Source organism: Rhamphochromis sp. 'chilingali' (assembly GCF_963969265.1).
Source record: "Rhamphochromis sp. 'chilingali' genome assembly, chromosome: 1".
In the NCBI taxonomy this organism is placed as follows: domain Eukaryota; kingdom Metazoa; phylum Chordata; class Actinopteri; order Cichliformes; family Cichlidae; genus Rhamphochromis; species Rhamphochromis sp. 'chilingali'.
Window position 1 is genome coordinate 58,058,715 of NC_137929.1, and position 21,922 is coordinate 58,080,636.

A 21,922-nucleotide genomic window follows, 5' to 3' on the forward strand; every position below is an offset into this window, starting at 1 on the left:
ACAAAAGGGCCAAAGTCAGCTCATTCAGGTTTGAAACAATGGATCCAAAGACATGCAAAGGAAGAGGTTGAGGAGAAGGAGAAGGAGGTCTAGGACACCAGGGAGAAGGAGGTGGATGAACATAATTTCATGTTTATCTGTGTTTTATCCTCAGTTACTTTGACACAAAGGCTTCTGCTGTGATTCTCACACCCCTGATGAAAACTCACAAGTGCCAGCTTTGTTCTTATATATATAAAAAAAAGATATTTCTTAAATCTGTATCTGTAACTTATTGTTAAATAGTCTAGTCTGTTACTGTCTTGGAGCAACGGCAACCCACATATTTTCCTTAGGGATTAATAAAGTATTCTGATTCTGATATGTACTAATAAATGATCAGAATTATAATATCTCTCACTGTCTGAGTCAACCTGAAATGAATTGAATCTAATCAAACTGAATCAGGAAATGGGATAAATCGGGACCTTGTGAATCGAAATCAAATCAGTCATAGAAATCAGAGCTGATACCCAGCCCTATGTGTCCACAGTGTGTGTGAGAGAGATGAGCTATTGCCATCGATGGGACATTTGAGTCCGTAGGCGAGCAACAAGCTGTTACTTTCATGGTAGTTTGATTTCTAGCAATCGGCAAAATAATACAAAATCCCACTGTCTTCACACAGGTGTGCTGCTGTATGGACCCCCAGGATGTGGTAAAACACTCATCGCCAAGGCAACAGCAAAAGAGGCGGGCTTTGCTTTCATCAACTTGAAGCCGAGCACGCTGACAGATAAATGGTACGGAGAGTCCCAGAAACTGACTGCTGCTGTGTTCTCACTGGCCTCCAAACTGGGCCCAACAATCATCTTCATCGACGAGATAGGTGTGAAAGACACACACACAGATGCGCGCACACACATACACACATACAGTTTATCTCTCTCTGTTAAAGTGGAAATCATTTTGACAAATTAAGTTTGAAAAATAGTTTTTTTTTTTGTTAAACTGTGTGCTTTGCTTACAATGCCCACTCACTTCATGTCATGAATCGACTGTGTAGTGCAGGAAGGAAAGGATCCAAATGCAGGCCCGTAGGCAGGATGTTAACTCAAAACAGCTTTATTATATAAAGTTTTATTAGCTGAAACCAGGGGCGGAGCGTGGGGGTGGCTTACTGGGCTTAAGCCCGGGTTGTTTTGTCAGAAGCCCGGGGTCTTTTGGAGTGTAATTTTTTCATAGTTAGATGTCTGGCTGACAACTGTATAAAACAAAAAGTACACACAATATTCGAAGCACATAGTGCACACTGTGGGAATTTACGACTGTGCGTGAATCCCCCCTGATATTGGTATGATCCGAGCGAGGGGGCGGGGCAGCTGCTGCCTGTGTGCGCTGTTGGAGAAACGGAGCCAGCCATACTAAGGAGAGCTTAAGTTTGACCAGTTACCAAAGAAAATCATTCATACCGTACAAATAATGTAAATATGACGGTGCATCACGAAAGATTGATGTCAAACTGATCACTTGACCAATATTACGTTACTCGCTCTTCAAGTGAATCAACAAATGGCGAAATGAAAAGCCGAACAAATGCTATTTTTTTAGAGTCTTAGCTTACGTGTGTTTATTTCATATTTTCAGTTCTTACCCTCCCCGACTAAATCGGTTTCAGTTATGTACTGAAATATAAGAATGGACATTAGAGGCTTCTTTCAAAGAAAAAACTCAGGTAAATGTTATTTTATATATTATGCTTTGTATGTTGTTCAGTATATTTCTATGCAAAACAAGAGGGATTTCAGTACACAGCAGGATATTCACATTTGTTTGTTTTTTTTTGGTTTTTTTTGGTTTTTTTTGGAAGTGACATCAGAAACAGCAGCATGTGACATCACGTGATGGCGGAGCTTCAGTTCATCCTTTGTCATCCTTTTTTTTTTTTTTTTTTTTTAATAGGACAGGGGGAAAGAATGAAAGAAAGAGGGGGAGAGGAAGAAAGAAAACCAAAGGGGAGAAGAGACGGTGAGAAGCGGGGGAAGAGAGAAAAAACAAACAAAAAAAAAAAACAAAAAAACTCCTGGGTCACCTGTATGGAGAGAAAGAAAAACAAAAAAAACAGGGGAGACAGCAAACAACAAAGAGCAACATAATAATAAAATAAAAAAAAAGCACCATCACAATAAACTAGCTAGTCATAGATATCAATAGTTACTAAATAATAAACGATATTGTGCAGCACGCAAGATAGACAGCGCACAGTGTGCTTTGAGGCAGCAGCCAAGAAAGCTGTAGTCCGCATCTGTGGGATATTCACATTTGTAACCAGATATTTACACTTTAGGGAGAAAACATAAAACATTTTTACTGTACAACATCAATTTAGAGTAAACTTTTGTTTTAGATAAATATTGAAATATCTTTTGAATTAGCTAAATGTCAGAATAAAGAGAGACAGAGCTGTCTATTTATCATCACTTTCATCAAATTTAGGAGTACATATACATTAAGTTTATTGTTAATTAGTAAGAAAACTCCAGACGATTCCATTCTGAGCTGAAGAAGCTTCTGATAGGTTAGTAGAGTCCATGTGAGTAAACTGGTGGCACAGCTGTGGATGCATATAAGGCAAAACACAGAGCCTGTTTTTTTGAAATGGGAAAATCAAGAGATGTCAACCAAAACACCAGGAAAAGAACTGTGGAGCTCCATAAGTGTGGCTCAATGTTGAATACAATTTGGTGCCATTTGCAATTAAGAAATACAGATAGTTTCTCTCTTTACTCTCAAAGTTAACAAATATGTTTTTTATATTTATCAATCTAAAAAAATAAACATTTAGTCCGATTTGATGTTACAATTAAAAAGTGTTTGTGTTTTGATCTGAACAGTACATAAATATGTGGTTTCAACTGTATATTTGATGATTGTCAGCACAAAGAGGGAGAGAGAGGAACAGAGAGGGAGATGGAGAATGAGGACAGAACAGAGATGAACAAGAGCAGGTGAGACACACATGTTAGTCAAATGGTCATTTGCCAAAAGTATCACCGTATCATAGGTCCTCATGTATCTCGTACCTAGTGTTTCTTTTTAGGTTTGCTATTTTTCAAATTCTATATTTATTAAGTTATGCAGGCTTGTTCGCACAACAAGGATAAATAATTATATAAACTTTTCTCAATCTAAATATTGTACTTTGGTGGAATTAAAAAATAAGTGTAGTGCAGGTCTATGATGATTTTTAGTGCTACTATCATCTAGTTCTGATTCTGGTTCTGTCTTGGTTAAGTCCTCAGTAGTCCTGATTTTGAACTGTTGTAGTCCTGTTTTAATTCCGGATCAGTTCTTGGTCTGGTTGAATTGGGGTTTAGTCCCTGTGTCTTGATACAGCCCCGACTTTGTTCTGCCTTGCTGCTTAATTAAAAAACTAGTTTAAGATGTCCTGCACATGTGATATATATTTTTCCCTATATGAAGTCATTCTTTTTTGAACAAAACTCAAAACAGAGCCTATTAATCTTTCAGTCATTTCTAACCCCCCCCCCAAAAAAAAAAAAAATAAAAAAAATAAAAATACCACATGCATACTACCCTTTAGGGCTAAGCCCCGGGTGTTTCAAATGTCTGGCTCCGCCTCTGGCCATAACTGCAAGAAAAAGGGGCACTTAGCCAAGAAATGCAGGGGCACTAAGGAGAAATCAAAGAAGGAATGGGAGACAAAACACAAACTAAACACGCATCACCTGCAGGGCATGGTGCCTGAGGAGGATGAGTGTGTTTTCAACATGTTTAATCTGGTTGACTTTAATAAGTGCTGTGCGGAGCCCATCTATGCCACTATCCAGGTAAATGGGAAAGAGCTACAAATGGAGGTGGATACAAGGGCTTCAGCTTCGGTGATCAGCCAAGCCACCTACCACAGCTTGTGGCACTCGGGCGGGGCACCAGCTCTCCAAGCGACTGAGATAAGCCTGAGACAGTACACGGGTGAATGCATTCCCCTGCTTGGTGCTATAGAGGTGCATGCAGCATATCAGGGTCAAGAAGCTGCAGCAACACTACTGGTGGTGAAAGGGGAGGGGCCTAGTCTGCTGGGTCGTGACCTTCTGCAGAAAATCCGCCTGAACTGGAGGGAAATCAGGTATGTAACGGTAATAGCAGAGTTACTGGGAAAGTATGCAGATGTGTTCAAGAATGAATTGGGCACTCTCCGGGGCACCACTGTGAAGCTGTGTATGGACCCTTTTGCCCAGCTACGCTTTTTCAAACTACGCACTGTACCATACGCCATGAAGGCCAAGGTGGAAGAAGAGTTGGAGAGACTACAACAGATAGGGGTCATTGAGCCAAGAGAGTTCTCGGACTGGGCAGCCCCGATTGTACCAGTGTTGAAGGAGGACGGAGGGGTGCGTATATGCGGTGATTACAAACTGACAGTAAACCAAGCCTCTCAGCTCGACGCCTACCCTCTGCCTCGAGTGGATGACCTGTTTGCCACATTGGCGGGTGGTCGGACATTCACAAAGTTGGATATGAGTCATGCTTACCAGCAGTTGCTGCTGGATGAGGAATCAAAAAAATATGTGACAATAAACACACACAAGGGGCTGTTCAAGTACAACCGCCTGGTGTTTGGCGTTGCATCCAGTCCGGCTATCTTTCAGCGCACCGTGGACAATCTTCTGCAAAACATTCTTGGTGTTGCTGTTTACTTGGATGACATTTTAGTTACAGGTAAAACAGAAGAGGAGCATATGCGTAACCTTGAGCAGGTGTTGAAGAAGCTCTCAGAAGCTGGGTTGCGTTTGAAGCGCAGTAAGTGTGTTTTCGAATCCCCTAGCGTGACATACCTGGGTCATCGCATCTCTGCACAGGGCCTGTCCCCACTGGAAGAGAAAGTGAGTGCAGTAAAAGAAGCCCCGAGTCCAAAGAATGTAGCTGAACTAAGATCATTCTTGGGCTTAGTGAACTACTATGGGAAGTTTTTGCCTGACCTCTCCAGCATGCTTGCTCCCCTGTATGGGCTACTGCACAAAGACAGTCAGTGGAGGTGGGCCCAAGCACAGGAGAAGGCCTTCAGACAGGTAAAAGAACTGTTACAATCGGCACCGCTCCTGGTGCATTTTGATCCGGAGAAGGAGGTGGTCCTGTCCTGTGATGCCTCCCCGTATGGCATAGGAGCTGTTCTTTCCCATCGCATGGAAGAGGGGGAAGAGAAACCGGTCGGATATGCGTCACATACGCTCACAGCAGCAGAAAAGGGCTATTCACAGCTTGAGAAGGAAGGCTTAGCAATAGTCTTTGCTGTGAAACGATTTCATCAGTACCTGTATGGCCGTCCATTTACTGTTGTTACAGACCATAAGCCCCTCCTGAGTCTCTTTAGTGAAACAAAAGGCATCCCACCCATGGGTTCAGCCCGGGTTCAGCGCTGGGCATTAACACTGTCGGCATACCAGTATCGCATTGTTTATAAGGCGGGACCTGAAAATGCGAATGCAGATGCTTTCAGCCGCCTCCCCCTCCCTTGAGGTCCCCGACCAGTCGAACTTGCCCCCAGAAACGGTGTTTTTGCTGGACAGGTTAGCGAACTCTCCGGTCTGTGCTAAAAACATCAAAGCATGGACTGAACGGGATCCAGAGTTATCTCAGGTTAAACAGTGGCTGTTGCAGGGCTGGCCAGCAACAGTGGAGCAGGATCAGCTCAAACCGTATGCCAAGCGTCACCAGGAGCTCAGTGTTCAAGATGGCTGCATCCTGTGGGGTTCCCGAGTCATTGTTCCGCCTCTAGGTCGGTCACAGATCATTGAAGTGTTGCATGAGGCTTATCCAGGAATTTCGCGAATGAAAAGTCTGGCAAGGTCATTCGTGTGGTGGCCGGGAATGGACAGTGCCTTGGAAGACAAGGTAAAAGCCTGTTCTCAATGTCAGTCAAACCAAAAAATGCCACCACCTGCCCCACTCCACCCATGGGAGTGGCCTGGCCGTCCATGGTCCAGGCTTCATCTAGATTTTGCCGGCCCCTTTTTGGGCCACATGTTCCTGGTGTTGGTGGATGCGCATTCAAAATGGCTGGATGTCCACATAATACCGACCATCACAGCCCCAGTCGTCACAGACACACTCCGGAGAATCTTTGCAACACATGGATTACCTGAGGCAGTGGTCACGGACAATGGGCCCACGTTCACAAGTGGGGTTTTCCAAGAATTTATGGAGAGAGAGAATGGGATCTGACATATCCGCACAGCACCCTACCACCCTGCCTCCAATGGCTTAGCAGAGCGCGCCGTGGAGACACTGAAAGACGGTCTAAAAAAAAATGCCAGGTCTTTCCATAGAAAAGAGGCTCTGCCGTTTCCTGTTTCAGTATCGCATCACGCCTCATACAACCACAGGCTTGTCCCCAGCAGAGTTGCTGATGGGGAGGAAGCCTAGATCTCATCTGGACCTTCTTCGCCACCCAGTCACAAGGTGGGCAGAAGGTGAGACATGATCTACATGCCAGAGGCTGTGTTTTCAAGCAGGGAGACTGTGTGTATATCAAAAACTTTACGGGTGGGCTCACGGTGGCTGCCTGGCGTCATTCACCACAGTTCAGGGCCAGTATCTTTTGTGGTGGAGTTGTTGGATGGCAGACAAGTTCGCAGGCACAAGGATCATGTGAGAGCCCGCATGGATGGAGCTGAGAACAGGGCTCAGAGTGGTTCGCACGCACATGGTGGAGACAGGGCTGTGGACATTGTGAGGCCTCACAGTGGTTCACCCGAAGGGGAAGTCGTGTCAGCAGCCCCTGAGATCAGGATTGGTTCTTCAGTATCATCAGAAAGGCTGGTGGAGCAATCTAAGTCACCTGAGCCGAACCCGGCCACAGGAGCTCAGCAGGCTCCTAGCCTGGAGAACCCAGCAGCAGGACTGAGAAGGTCAAAGAGGCAGCACAAGCCCCTTGATAGACTGAATTCTTAAAATAATGTGGTGTTGAATTCTCCCTCTCTTTTCATACTTATGCATAATTGCTATGTTGTGGGGTTTTGCTTAAGGGGGGGAAGTGTTATAGACAGTGTTGTTGTTAATGTATGTTTGGGGGCGTTGCACCCTGGAACCTTCAGAGGTTTTTCAGGGTTCTCCCTGCCGGAATGTTATGTGTTGGGACAGTTTCCTGTATGTGTGCGACTAGCTGTGGTTGTTTCTAAAAGTGGTCAGTAAACGTCCTAAAACTGGCACTTGAGTTTCCGAGCATTTTTATCCTGAGGTTATAACACTAGTGAGGACTGTTTTTAATACATAAATGCCCGTAGAGCAAATAGCTGGTATCTCAATGAAGTCCAGCTTTCTTTGAGTGCCTGTCAGGCTGCAGACATGACGGCCAAAAAGACACTGAGATTAATGAATAAATTTAAGAAAATACTTGCTTTATGCTGACAGGCTGGAAACAGATATGCATTTGATAGTTTGAGCACTCAGTATGGGGAGCTATGAGGTGTCAGTGCAAGTAGGCTTTGTCTCTCTTTGTGGAAATCACTGAGTTTCCTTCATTTAATGGTTAATAAACTCAGACTTTTCACTACACCTGCTTTTTGGAACAGAGCCCCAATCATAAAAATCCAGTTTCGACTCATCCAGTCTGTAATGAGTCAGACACACAGTTAAACAAACAGTATGAACAGAACTCATAGGGAGGGATTGTTTCTTCACAGCTTCACTGTGAGTCATACTGAGGAATTAAAATTAAAAATAACAGAAACAGGCAGAGAGCAAAGTCCAGCTGAGCAATGAAAGCAGATGTTTCCTGCTTTTATTGCTGGTTTTCTGCTGAGAAAAGAACAAGAACAAGAACAAAAAAATCTGGGGCATTTACCAGATTTTTTGCTGCAGTCAAGCACTTGTGATCTGCAAGTGCATTCAAAGTTACTGCTAAACAAAATTGTGGTGATAAAAATCACAATAATAACCATGTAGGCACGTCGTTTTCCAGAAGCAAAATTTGTGATTAAGGTCTGCATTGCCAATCTTATCTGCTGTATCCTGCTTATACTCTCTGAAAAGAAGAATTAAGAGGGGATTGAACATTTCCTGTTTTCCTTTTACCTTCTGTCTTGTTCAGCCCCACCGAATATTTATGAGGCTGAGAAAGCCGGACAAGACACGACATGACAAGAAGTTCTTTCAAACACTCAGAATTGGCAGAACTCAGAAGTGGTGTCTGAGCAGGGATGTCATTCTTTAAAGCAAAAGAAATACTAAATAATACTAAATTATCCTAAAATCCATGAATTACCTTTTCTACTCTAATTTTGTTGTATTATTTTGAATTAAATTTTTAATAAAACATTTTGCATTAAATGCTAAAAAATGCACACAGTTGACTCAGTTTAATGAAGGGATCTTGGAACACAAAGGTGGTTTTCTTAGCTTTATTCGTTTGCTAAGGCATCTTACAACAGGAATGGTCTGGAGTACAGACTTCATCTCTGGAAAGTTACTAAAAATATTTTTAAATGTTATTGGTGTGCTGTATTTAGTGAGAAAACTTTAACAAATTAAAAAAAAAAAAGAATAATTTTTCTTTCAGTGCTCTTTTACCCTGAATAAAAGCTTAAGATTTGTGTTGGTATATGTTTACATTTCTGTCATAAATGGTTTCAGGCTGCTCTCTTTCCCGGTATGTCATTTAGTGCAGCTCTACCAAAACTGCCGTCATGGCTCATTTACATTTAAGGTTTCCTTTGCGTACCTTGACCTGAGTGGGATCCAAACTTGTTGTTTGTCAGTGAACAATGTGACTGTTGTTAAGAAATTTGTTTTAACCTAAACAACTTTTTCTAAATTTAACCAAAACCCAATTTTTTTTTTTTTTTTTTTTTAACTCCGGAAGGATTTTTCCGGAGTTAAAAAAAAAAAAAAAAAAAAAATGAAATATAGAACAAACCGTTTGCATGTGCATGTAAACCATGGTCTCTTTGTTGTTAAGCCTAACACATATGCACAATGTGTGTATATAATTATTTTTCCATCATTTTTGTGACCATCATTCTAACTAACTAAACAACTTTAACGTTGTGTGAGAAACAGAAACAATAAAAAGCCCCACTTGTAGCTTCATAATAAACAAAACGTTAGTAAATGGAACTCTTTCACTTTCCTTTTTATTGAATGGTTACTGGAAGACATCTGAGCTTTGTACGATTCCACTATTGTTGTTTCTACATGTTCCCTTATCATACACATATTTCTGTTTTTCATGGTGAGTGAGAGTAAAGTATTTAACAGAAAAAAACAAAACAAATAAGCCTTTTGAAACCAAAACCCCTGCAGAAAAGATCCAACATTTTTAAGCACAACAACAAATAAAAACATTTGATGTTTTACATCACTTTTCCTCAAAGTAGCCACCCTTTGCTTTGTTGACAGCACTGCACACCCTTGGTCTGCTCTCAATGAGTTTGATGATGTAGTCACCTGAAATGGCTTTCCCGTCACAGGTGTGCCTTGTCAGGGTTCATTGGTGGAATTTCTTGCCATCTTAATGGGGTTGGGATCATCAGTTGTGTTCCCAAAAGGTTGATTCTGTTCATCTGGACGTAGCGTTTTCAGAGGGAGAACCGTTTCATTAACAGCAACTCAGATTAGAGCACAGATAAATGTCACACAGAGTTCCAGTAGCAGACATATCTCTACATCAGCTGTTCAGAGGAGACTGTGTGAATCAGGCCTTTATGGTCAAATAGCTGCTAAGAAATCACTACTAAGAAAAGCAACAGGCAGAAGAGATTTGTTTGGTCCAGAAAACACAAGGAATGGACATTAGACCAGTGGAAATCTGTGCTTTGATCTGATGAATGCAAATTTGGGATCTTTGGTTCCACCTGCCATGTATTTATGCGATGCAAAAAGCTGAAAGGATGCTCTCTACATGCATTGTTCCCACCATGAAGCATGAAGGAGGAGGTATGATGTGGGGGTGCTTTGTTGGTGACACTGTTGGGGATTTATTCAAAATTGAAGGTACACAGAGCCAGCATGTCTACCACAGCATCCTGCAGCGACATGTTGTCCCATCCAGTTTGTGTTTAGTCGGACCATCATTTTTTTATTCCAACAGGACAATGACCCCAAACACACCTCCAGGGTGTGTGAGGGCTATTTGACCAAGAAGGAGAGCGATGGAGTGCTTCACCAGATGGCCTGTCCTCCAAAGTCACCTGACATAAACCCCACAGAGTGAAGGCAACAGGGCCAGCAAGTGCTCAACATCTCTGGGAACTCCTTCAGGACTGTTGGAAAACCATTTCCGGTGACTCACCGAGAGAATGCCAAGAGTGTGCAAAACAGTAATTATAGCAAAGCGTAGCTATTTTCAAGATTGTAAAATATTAAAAATGGTGAGTTGCTGGGAGTCCCCTCTCCAATTGTAGAGTATCACCGAGAGATGGCGCTTTCTTCACAACAACTTTGTCTTGGATATTTACTAATACAAGTAACTAGTGCTTGCTCATTCATGGCTTATCTGACTGTTGTTAGTTTCTAAGGTAGGTGAGTTTTGTTGTGATTTGGCACTATATATATATATATATATATATATATATATATATATATATATATATATATATATATATATATATATATATATATTAAACTGAGTTTAAGAAAATTTCACATTTTTTAACAGCGTTCATTTCTAAATATTTTCAGCTGTTTAAGGATAAGAACATAAACCATTCAGACATTTTGGAGTGGCTATAATGTCACTATGGATACAGTGAGTGTTTTTGTTCTTGTTTTCTTAAAAAAAAACAGTTTCATGAGCTAAGATTAAACATAATTTTTTATTATTGTTATTTCACTAAATTACAATAATAAAAAAGAAATCCTAAAAATGAGCTCTATAGCTCTATGAGCTCTATAGAGCCACTCTATAGAGACACTGCGGTCTGAGGACACATCAACAATTTTTATTCTTGAGTATCAAATTATTCCACTGAATGTTACTAGTGCGCCCAGCTGTCATCAGTGGCAGTCCTAGCCTGTTTGGTGCCCTGGGCGAACGCTCCCTCTGGCGCCCCTAGTGACCGTGACTATGGCGAGGAAAACGAACAACCTCACAATGACACACGGAAAACAGAGGATAATCATAAAATGAACCCCAAAATAAACAAGTCCACAGAATAATAATAAACTTAAACATAAACACGGAGTCCACAGACTCTGGAACATGACAAATAAAGTATTCTGATTCTGATTGTTTCAGGATGACCTGCCATTATCCAATGACACATCTGCTTACCTGTATCTTTTGCTCATTTCTTTTTTTTTTTTTTTTTTTTTTTTTTTTGGCCTGTCCCGTTTGGCTCTTTTGCCATCAGAATTATTGTCTAAAGGCAAAGAAAGATGCCCAACGGATTTACTTTACCAAATTGACCATCCCAGCCTTGCCATAATGGTCCATTTGATTCAACTTTTATTGTTTATTTTATTTTCACTTGCTGTATACGGGACAGACTTGTCTGGAGAAAGAAGGAGAGAAAGAAAGAGGGAAAGAGAAACAGCTGAGAAGAGGGACGGGGGAGAAGGGCAAAAAACAAAAACCAACAGAATGGGCAGGGAAAAAAAAAAGAAAAAAAAAAGGAAAAAGGAAAAAAAAATGCATATATCGATCACCTGGATTACCTGTTGAGAAAGAAAAAAGAAAACAAGCAGAAGAGAACAGGAGTAATAGAATAAACAACATCACAATGATATATGTGAATATAACAGTAAATACTAAATATTAAACATTATTGTGCAGCACATAAGATCGACAGAACACAGTGTGCTTTGAGGTAGGAGCCAAAAGGGGTGTAGTTTGTGGGTGTGATCACCCGTGTGTACACCTGTAAGCATGGACGCGCTTGTTTTTTTAAAAGGTTCCTTCATGTAATGATCTGCTAGAGGGTGTGGGGGGGCCACAGCCCCGTCCTCCAGGGCATGAAGCAGGTATGGAGGAGATCAAAACTCCAGACATCCAGAGGCCCCCAGAACACAAGAGACCAAGGAAGACTAACAGAGGGGCAGCCGCGGAGCAGAAGCCAGGGGGAGTTGCAGTGACGCGCCCGTGAGCTCTGCCGGCAGCCAGCTGTGCCTGAGTGACCGAGCCCCAGGCCGAGAGGCCGGGGGCACCCCACCTCCGAAATGGCCCGAGCGAGCCCCAGGCTCCAGGCCCCGATAAGCGGCCGCCAAGGAGTGAGCCGGCGTGTACCTGGACGCCCATCCCCAGACACAAAGAACCACCAACGCACCGATGTCTGAGGGAGTCCGCCACTGGCAGGGGAAGTGGTGGTGGGGGGAGATAGGCCTCCAAACCTTGGAGGGCCTGAGATGTCCCCAGAGAGGTGGCGTCTGATACCCAACCTGACATATAGACACAGACATACAGGCACACACAAATACAAACATCCATTCCCACCCTCATGCTCTCATATGCACTTACTCCACACTCAACCAACGTGGAGACAGACATAAAGAGACGCTGTACACACGATCACACTCCCCAAGCGTACTCTACGAACCGGGTCTAGGTACCCTTGCCCCTGGAGGGGGGAACTGCACCCAGACCCAGGTGGTGTTACCCTTTTCCCTGCGGTGGGGAGAGGTAGACCGCCCCGACTCTGCAGCAGCAGGGAGGCCCCACACTCCAGACCGCAGTCGGACGGCCAACTCCTCCTCCTAGCCCCCCCGCTCCAGCAGGTCGCAGAGAATGGGGGTGAGAGAAGACTCCAAACCTCCCTCCACCCGCTCATTGTAGTGTTGATGCATGTGTGTTCTAAGGTGCATTTAAAACCCAGGAGGGCATGGAGCTACCTGCCAGAGAGCAGCAGGTAAGCGCATAGTCCCTCCTGCTAGCCCTCAATGTCTACGTGTATTTAAAATTGAGAGGTGGGCAACGACGCCAGGGGTGAGGTGTACACCCTGATGGTAACTTGGATTCTGTGTATCGTGCCCACCCCCAAGATCCTATATGTATGTGTAATGAGAGTGTGAGTAATGTGAATGTCTAAGTTGTGGGATAAAATTGAGGCAGAGGCAGCCAGAAGGAGACAGAGGGGGGGGGGGGGGGGGGGGGGGGGTAGCCTCCTCTGCACCCTGGTGACATACCCCTACTCCAAAGCCCTGCATGTGTGGGTGGTTGTGGTGGAGCGGGAAGAGGGAGGCAGCTGGAGATGGGGAGGGAAGGAAGGGAGGGGCAAGTGACCCCTCCCTGGGGCCAGCTCCCCCGCTGACCCCAGTAGGCACCCCCATACTCCGCGACCCGCCAGGGAAAGGGGGCCCAGGCCCATCCAGACCGGGGACCAGTGCAGCAGCGCCTCCCGTCCCCACAGAGCCCGGGACAGTCCACCCAACCCTACCACAGAGAAAACTGCACCCACCCCACCATCCACTCATCTTCCAGACTACATAAGACAATAGACGCCCAGGCTGAGATCTTCCTCCACCTCTCCTATATCTCCCCTTCCTGCAGAGAGAGTTCCTGAAGAGAGGAAAGCTCCTGCAAGATGTGACAATCTCCCCCACCAGTTGAAGAGCCCCCCAGGTGGCTCGATGCACCGGCGGCACCCCGTGCCAGGGCTGGGCCCCCATGCACCCGCCCGCCCACAACCCCGGCAACACACCAACCAGGACCCAAGCCCCCGAGGCCCGGCCAGGGCCCCAGCCCAGAGACGGAGCGCCCCCAGAACCTCACGCCCATCCCGGACCCACCCAGGGGCAGCCAGCTACCAGGTCAGTAACCCACGTCCGTCAGCACAGACCCTCCCCTAGCCCCGCTGCACGCAGCCACGAGGAAACAGTCACCTGAGAGCCAACAGAGCCCCTAACCGGACATGACCGCTACCCCGGGTTGAGCGCCCCAAGGAAGATGCCTCCGGGGAACCCCCCGACGCCCTAGGCCTGTCCCTACCCCCACACCAATCACAACAGTGAAGGCGGGACCAAACTATGACCCCCCCACCCCCACTAGGTGATGGAGCTGATCAAAGGAGCCCAGAGCAATTGATCTGATGTGGTAGCAGAGGCTGTATCAAGACTAATGTAATCTAATAGATAATTTCTATATTGGTTAGAATTAAGATTATTTTTATTTTTCCAGTTCATGAGGACTGTTTTCTTGGCTATGCATAGGGCAGTGAAAACCATATGGGCGATATTCTTTTCTGAAGAATCTCTCTGTCAGTCTCTGTCAGTGCGCCTCTGTCTGTGGCTACAATGTAGCTTGCCGTCGCCAGTGTGTGAATGGGTGAATGACTGAATGTAGTGTAAAGCGCTTTGGGGTTCTTAGGGACTGAGTAAAGCGCTATACAAATGCAGGCCATTTACCATTTTACCATTATCTAAGCTGCCCAACAAACACACTAAGGGGGAAGTTGGAATGTTACATTTCAGACACTTTGATAAGTCTTCACATATCTCGCGCCAAAACTTCTGAACTGGTGGACAGAACCAAAGAGCGTGGATATAATTGTCCGGTGAATTGGTTTGGCAGTGTGAGCAGTTGTTGGTAGACGTAAAGCCCATCTTGAACATCCGATGACCTGTATAGTGCACTCTATGTAATATTTTGTATTGAATTAATTGAAGACTGGGATTTCTAATTAGATGAAAGGTTTTTAAGCAAATCTGAGACCAGAAGTTTAGGTCTAAGTTAACTGATAAATCCGCTTCCCATTTTGCAATAGGAAGTGATATTGATTCATCTGTTTTAGAAAGCATTCTGTATATTTTGGAAAGTAATTTGGGGGTTTTAAGAGTAAGAAATTGAACCACACTTGGTGGTGTTTGTAGTTCAACTTGACCCAGTTTAAATTTCTTTTTTACTATGGATTTAATTTGTTGATATTCTAAAAATCTTTTCTTGTTGATCCCATATTGTGTAACTAGTCCGTCAAATGAAATAAATTCTGTTCCTTCTAGTATATGTTCTAAATATTTGATTCCTTTACCACTCCAATCTGAAAAGTTTATCATATTATTGTTTTGTAATATGTCAGGGTTGTTCCAGATAGGTGTACGTTTGCATGGGATTAATGAAGACGCCGTCAATTTTAGAAACTCCCACCATGCTGTCAGAGAAGAGCTGATGTTGATGCTTTTAAAGCATTCATGTCGTTGGATGTTTGAGCTGATAAATGGTAGGTCTGAGATCTCTAGATTATTGCAAAGTGCTTGTTCTACATCTAGCCAAGGTTCATCTAAGAGGGTATGTTTTAGCCATCCTGAGATAAACTGAAGCCTGTTGGCTAAGAAGTAGTGCTGAAAGTTAGGTAGTTCTAATCCTCCTCTATCCTTGGTCTTTTGTAGTGTTTTTAAGCTTATACGTGGGGGTTTATTTTTCCAAAGGAATTTCGACATACATGAATCTAGAGATCTGAACCAATCTTGTGGCGGTTTAGTTGGAATCATTGAGAATAAATAATTTATTTTTGGTAAGACCATCATTTTTATAGCGGCAACCCTTCCCATGAGTGATATGGGTAGACATTTCCACCTAGCCAGATCATCTTCTACCTTCTTTAAAAGTGGGATATGATTTAATTTAGTTAGATCTGCAAGCTTGGGAGAAACATTAATACCTAAATATTTTATATTTCCCGATTGCAGTGGTGTAGAAGAGGAATTATGGAGGGAGCAATTAATCGGTAGGACTGTAGATTTTGACCAGTTAATTGAGTAATCTGATATTCTTGCAAAAGAGTTTATCAATTCAATCACCCCAGAGATATTGGTTTGTGAATTTTGGAGAAAGAGTAACACATCATCCGCATAAAGGGTGATTTTATGTTCCACGTTCTTGCATTTTATGCCCTTAATTACTGAATTCTGTCTAATTGCTGCTGCTAGTGGTTCAATAAAAATTGCAAACAGTGAAGGGGAGAGTGGGCATCCCTGCCTGGTGCCCCTCAAGAGACAGAAGCTGGAGGATGTCTGGTCATTTGTTCTGACACAAGCTGTTGGGGAATTATATAATATTTTTAACCAGTTGATGAAAGAGGATCCAAAACCAAATTTGTGTAAAGTTGCAAATAGAAATTTCCAGTTAACCCTGTCAAATGCTTTTTCTGCGTCTAAAGAGAATATTGTAGTTTCTAGGTTTTTACTGTATGAGTAGTCTATCAAATTAAGTAATCTACGTGTATTTGTTGATGAGTGCCTACCTTTTATGAAACCAGTTTGGTCAGGATGAATTAAGAGGGGGGTTATTTTCTCCAGTCTCTTTGAGAGAGCTTTGCAGATTATTTTAAGGTCTACATTTATAAGGGATATTGGACGATAGCTTGAGGGATATACAGGGTCTTTGCCTGGTTTTAGCAGGAGATTGATGTTTGCAGAATTCATATTTGATGGAAGTCTGCCCTTTTCTTTGATTTCCAACAACGTTCTGTAGAAAACTGGTGCTAGAGTCGACCAGAATTCTTTGTAGAATTCTGCAGGAAAGCCATCTGGACCTGGAGCCTTATTATTGGGCATACTTAACAGGGCTTCCTGGAGTTCACCTGGTGTCAGTGGTGAATCCAGTGCCATTGCTTGAGTGTCTAATAATTTTGGAAGAGTTATGTTGTCCAAAAACTGATCAATTTCTTTTTTAGATGGGTTTATTTGTGGTGAATACAACGTTTTATAGAAATCCCTGAAAATGTTGTTTATTTGTATCGGTTCATATATTGTGTTCCCAGATAAATCTTGAACAGCACATATAGTTGTTTTTTCTTTATTTATTTTTAGCTGGTTTGCTAGAAATTGACCGGATTTATTACCATGTTCATAATTTTGTAGGCGTAGTCTTTGTACTAAGAATTTTGTTTTTTTATTAATTATCTCATTTAATTCTAGTTTTGTTTTGCGTATTTTGTTCAATGTTTCCTGATCTTGGTGGGACACGTAGACTTCTTCTAGTGATTTGATGTTTTTTTCTAATTCCTGAATATTTTTGTTTTCTTTTTTCTTTTTATGTGATGAGAAAGAAATTATTTTACCTCTCATCACAGCTTTCCCTGCTTCCCGTAGAACAGAAGCTGATGTTTCGGGAGTGTCATTATAGTCTAAATATGAAGTCCACTCTTTTTTAAAATATTTAATAAAGTCTTCATCTTTAAGTAGTGATATATTAAATCTCCAGTTTTTTCTTGGCGTAGTATTATTCTTGTGCATTAGTGTTAAAGATACAGGACCATGATCGCTGACAGCTATAGGATGAATCTCAGTGTCTGAAATGTCGTTCAGCAGTGAGCTGCTGACCAAAAAATAATCCAGACGAGAGTAAGAGTGATGGACATGTGAGAAAAAAGTATATTCCTTACTGGTGGGGTGAAGAGAGCGCCATGCATCGCAAAGACCAAAGTCGCTCATATACTGTTTGATTATATTTGTGGACTGCCAATTACGCTGAGTTCCTGTTGTGTTGAGCCTATCCATGTCTTCATTTAGTCCAAGGTTGAGGTCGCCTCCAAGAACAAGTGTGCCATCTAAGTGTTCAGAGAGTGCACTGAAAAAACCGTGAAAGAATGAGGGATCATCAACATTTGGACCATATACACTTGCAATACATAGCTTTTTATCACGTATAGATAGTTTAATGATTAAGAATCTGCCCTCTGGATCTATAACTGTATCGAGTACTGTGAAATTAATATTTTTATGTATTAAAATTGCTGCTCCCCTTTGTCTAGAATTATAACAAGCTGAGAACACATTGGGAAACTCAGGTGTTTTAAGTTCATTCGAACCTCTAAGAGGTCTGTGGGTCTCTTGTAAAAGGACAACATCTGCCTGTAGTTTTTTGAGTTGGTTAAATATTTTTAACCTCTTTTCTCTGGAGCCAGCTCCATTTATATTCCATGTAATGAACCTCAGTGTACCCATAGATGTTTGTGTATAACTAGGGATGTATGCTGTGTGCGTCGCTTAGACAGGTGGAGAGAATACGTCACTTGTTCATTAATAAAGAGAAGGAGAGAGAGAAAAAATGTGTGGCGAGATGCTCCCTGAGTCTGACTATGTGTATGCATATTTACTAATATGAGTAGGCTTGGCTTAGGTGTGTGTATCCTAAACGACTGTGTGCGCTGTCTGTTGCTCATTTCTCCAAATCCTCTTTTCTCTTTTTTCTAAACTGAGCAACTGATGGCTTTGAACTTTTCTTGTCCATCTTGGTTGTAATTTTGCACTCCAGTATGAACACCCACCCCCCAACCCGAGAATCACCACAACATGATCTAACACACCTACACCTTAGTTCACAGATTCACTTTGTCTAGAGTTTATTTCTGGGATTTCGTACAACCCAGGATTCACATCATGAATACATAATGGGCTTGGATTTACAACATGATGAATGAAATGTGTTCTATTTGGAAGCAGCCCCTCCCCTTTCGATGTGTTGTGTGTGAGACTTTAAATCATCAAACTGTAAATTATAAATTTTAAATTGTTATTGATCCCTTTACCCCGAGTCCTAAAGTGTATATTTATTTTCTTACTCTTCTTATATTTATTGTTTGTTTACTTGCACTGCTGTAACTGGAGCCTCGTCCTCTCGTCTCTCTATATACTGGACTGTATGTAGCGGAGATGACAATAAAGTTTACTTCGACTTCAGCAGCGAGCAGGCGCACCGAGGGCTCTCGCGCTCACTTTTCGCGTATAGAATTTCGAAAAAACCATCGGTGCAAATTATAAGTCTGTATCACGATGTCTGGGGTTTTCGTGTTTGCTTGGTTTGTTTTTATTTTGTTTTATTTTGCGAGTTGGTTATTAGATGCCATCCTCAGTATGCGCTGGCATGACATCGGGGCAGCATTAGTACGAGCAATTTATTTATTTATTTATTTTTTTTGCCGATGCCCGTGATGCCGGCCCGGGCAACCGCCCATGTCGCCCGTATCAAAAACCGCTACTGCATGTCCTTTTGTGCATAAGCGCTAGAAGTCGCTTAATTTCAAAACATGGTTTGGTCATGAAAACGTGCTGGAATAGCTGGTTTGGAGATACTTTTTCTTTTTTTTCTTTGGGGGACAGTCTGGTTTTTTAACTTCTTTTTACTTTCTTGTGAAACTACTAAATTCTTTTGTAAAAATCCACCCATCTATATCAGAAAAGAAACAAAAACAAAAAAGGCACACCGAGCAAGAGGGCGGGGATTAATTTTCTTTTTCCAACCAACACTGTAAATGAGAAAACATCACATCACTGAGAGGAACGATGAAGGAAACATCTCTGCAATGTCTGCTCTGTAAGCAAAAGACCTCTTTAAATTATAATTATAATTTATTTTTACAGACTTTTCGGTTGCTGATTGATGACAGATGAAAGAAAATGACATAAACAGTGAAACAGAATTGAAAGCAAGTTTAAAAAAAGAAGAAGACCAATTTCAGCTGTAAAGAGAAGTTTGCGCATTTTACACAAAAAACAAAAAAAAACAGGATGTGAAAAACTGAATTCAGCCTTTTAGTGATTTCAAAAATGCTGTTACTTGTGATGTCTTTTCAAGAGTACATACAACAAGTCTTAAGGATAAAAACAAAGTAGAACGATATTAACAAAAATGAAAAACCTTGCTTGTTTAACAACAATCCAAAAACTCCCCAGATTAAGATAACAGTGTTAAGTTCTGCTTGATTTTGCTCAAAAGCAGAACAAATTAAATGTCTACAGATAACATCAGCAGCATCCACTAATAATACATTAATATCAAAATAATAATCTGTACCCAAACTGTATGTTACACTGTTCTTTCTACACAAAGGTAAACGTAACACTATAATCACTGATCTCTGACACATTGTTATAGAAATAATTAAAGTTAAAGGTTTCATATTATCCTGAAAATGAAACATGTTTTATGTAGAGTTTATTTCTATCAGTGTTCTGTGTTTAAGTCTGTGGATGTGATTTATGTCTGACTGCAGTCATCACATTTCACAAATCACAAGTTTCACATTTTGACATGAGGCATGCAGCAGACTTTGTAATCAAAACTTACACCACAGAATCTCTTCTCTTTATCAGACACAGCAGTACAGAAGAAAATATGACTCATCACTTGATTGACTGACTAATTGATGCAGAATAAATTTGTTTGTGAAAACTCAAACCAACCTTTCCTCTTTAGTTCTGATCTCAGTGCTGAGCTGCACAACAAACCAAGGTCAGTAACCTTCTTCTGTTCAGTTTAAACCTGATAAATGTTCACTGATATGACCTGATTGTGTTCATGTTTCACAATGTAAAGTACAACAGATCATCAGTTTTTCATTGTAACCCTCACAGCTCGTCTGACTGTGAGTCCCAGCAGCTCTCAGTTCTTTGAAGGAGACTTTGTGTCTTTGAGCTGTGAGGAGGACGACAGCTCTGCTGGATGGACTCTGAGGAGAAACACAAACATGGAAAACAGGACTCTGTGTGGGGTCGACTGGGGAAAAAAGAATAGTTCTTCCTGTGACATCACTGATTTCTTTACATGGGACAGTGGAGTTTACTGGTGTGAGTCCAGAGAGGGTCCCATCAGTAACATGGTTAACCTGACAGTCACTGGTAAGCTGAGTGTGTGGAGTTAGTGTTGATGAAGCTGTGTGTAAATGGATGAAATGCTGTAGTTTGTCTCTGTGTTGAGGTGGATCAGTGATCCTGCAGAGTCCTGTCCTCCCTGTGATGGAGGGAGATGACGTCACTCTGCTCTGTAAAACAAAGACCACTCCCTCCAACCTCCCAGCTGCTTTCTATAAAGATGGCTCCCTCATCAGGAAGCAGCCTACAGGTCACATGACCATCCAGCATGTTTCCAGGTCTGATGAAGGCCTCTACAAGTGTGACATCAGCGGTCATGGAGAGTCTCCATCCAGCTGGATCACTGTCACAGGTGACACACTCACCTGTCTGTGTTTCTGCAGCTTTCAACATGCACAATGTGACGACAACTTAATGACTGTGTTTGCTTTATTTTAGGGGAACACACCACCACACCTCCACCTACATCCACACCTCCTCCTGGTTCCACCTGTGTCTCTCCATCACTCTTCTCTCTTGTTATCACTGTGTCATTTCTTAAATCAGTCTGTGTTTTGGTTCTACTGGTGTTACTGGTTCTGCTGGTGAGACGACAAGTTAAAAGGAAATCTGAAGGTGAGACTGAGCCGTTTCTCTTTAAGGTTTTGTTTCTCAGAGTGAAATTATGTGAATTATTTTAATGTGATATTCATAAATCATTTAAACACATTCCCACACTATGATTATGAAACAGTGAATTATTTTGTTGTTTATTTTGGTTCTTTTTATCTGACAGGGGAGAAGTTGGAGATGATGACATCATGTACAGTGACAGAAAAAGTTGAAGTCAACAACAGCCAATGAGAAGAAGCAGAGATCATTTTTAATGCGCTGTGTGTTGAGAGTTCATGTTGATATTCAGAGGAAATATAAAACAGACTCACTGAGCTTAAACTAATGTGTTAAACATGATTAAAATTCGTGAAACATTCCTTCTAAAATATGTATTGTCCACTTTCATCTTTGTTAAAGAATGAGGAATAACTCCTTGAGTCTGCTTAGCTTGAACCCAAAACACTTATACCTTATACATGGCTTTTCATCTTAGAAAAAAAGAAATCTAAATACATCACTTTTATTCTGACCCTCCCCAAAACTGTGGAGAATCTAAGTTTGATTCATTCATTTATATTTAAACAGTTTATGATCCAGAGTAACATGAATGGGATGCCAAGCTTCCACTTTAACAGCTTTTTAATCACAAAAACCACACACATGCTGAGCATCTTACTTCCTGTCGTCTATGATGCTTTATTTTCTATCCTTTCCACTGTTGTTTTTTTTTTTAGTTTTTCCTTCCTCCTCCTTGTGTCTTGGTTCCTCCCACCAGAGATACAACCAGAGAAAGTAACGAAGAAACACA

At 42.0% G+C, this 21,922-nt stretch overlaps 1 protein-coding gene across 1 annotated transcript; it reads left to right on the plus strand.

Moving 5' to 3' along the window:
• Nucleotides 1-1,403: 1,403 nt before the first annotated feature.
• On the plus strand, nt 1,404-20,935 carry LOC308409274 (Fc receptor-like protein 1; the record flags this gene model as incomplete). Its single annotated transcript, XM_080901892.1, has 6 exons — nt 1,404-1,714; nt 1,942-2,007; nt 20,126-20,161; nt 20,284-20,547; nt 20,627-20,872; nt 20,904-20,935. Exons 1-6 carry the CDS (start codon nt 1,678-1,680, stop codon nt 20,933-20,935), a joined length of 681 nt encoding a protein of 226 aa, XP_080758018.1. The 5' UTR covers nt 1,404-1,677.
• Nucleotides 20,936-21,922: the final 987 nt, after the last annotated feature.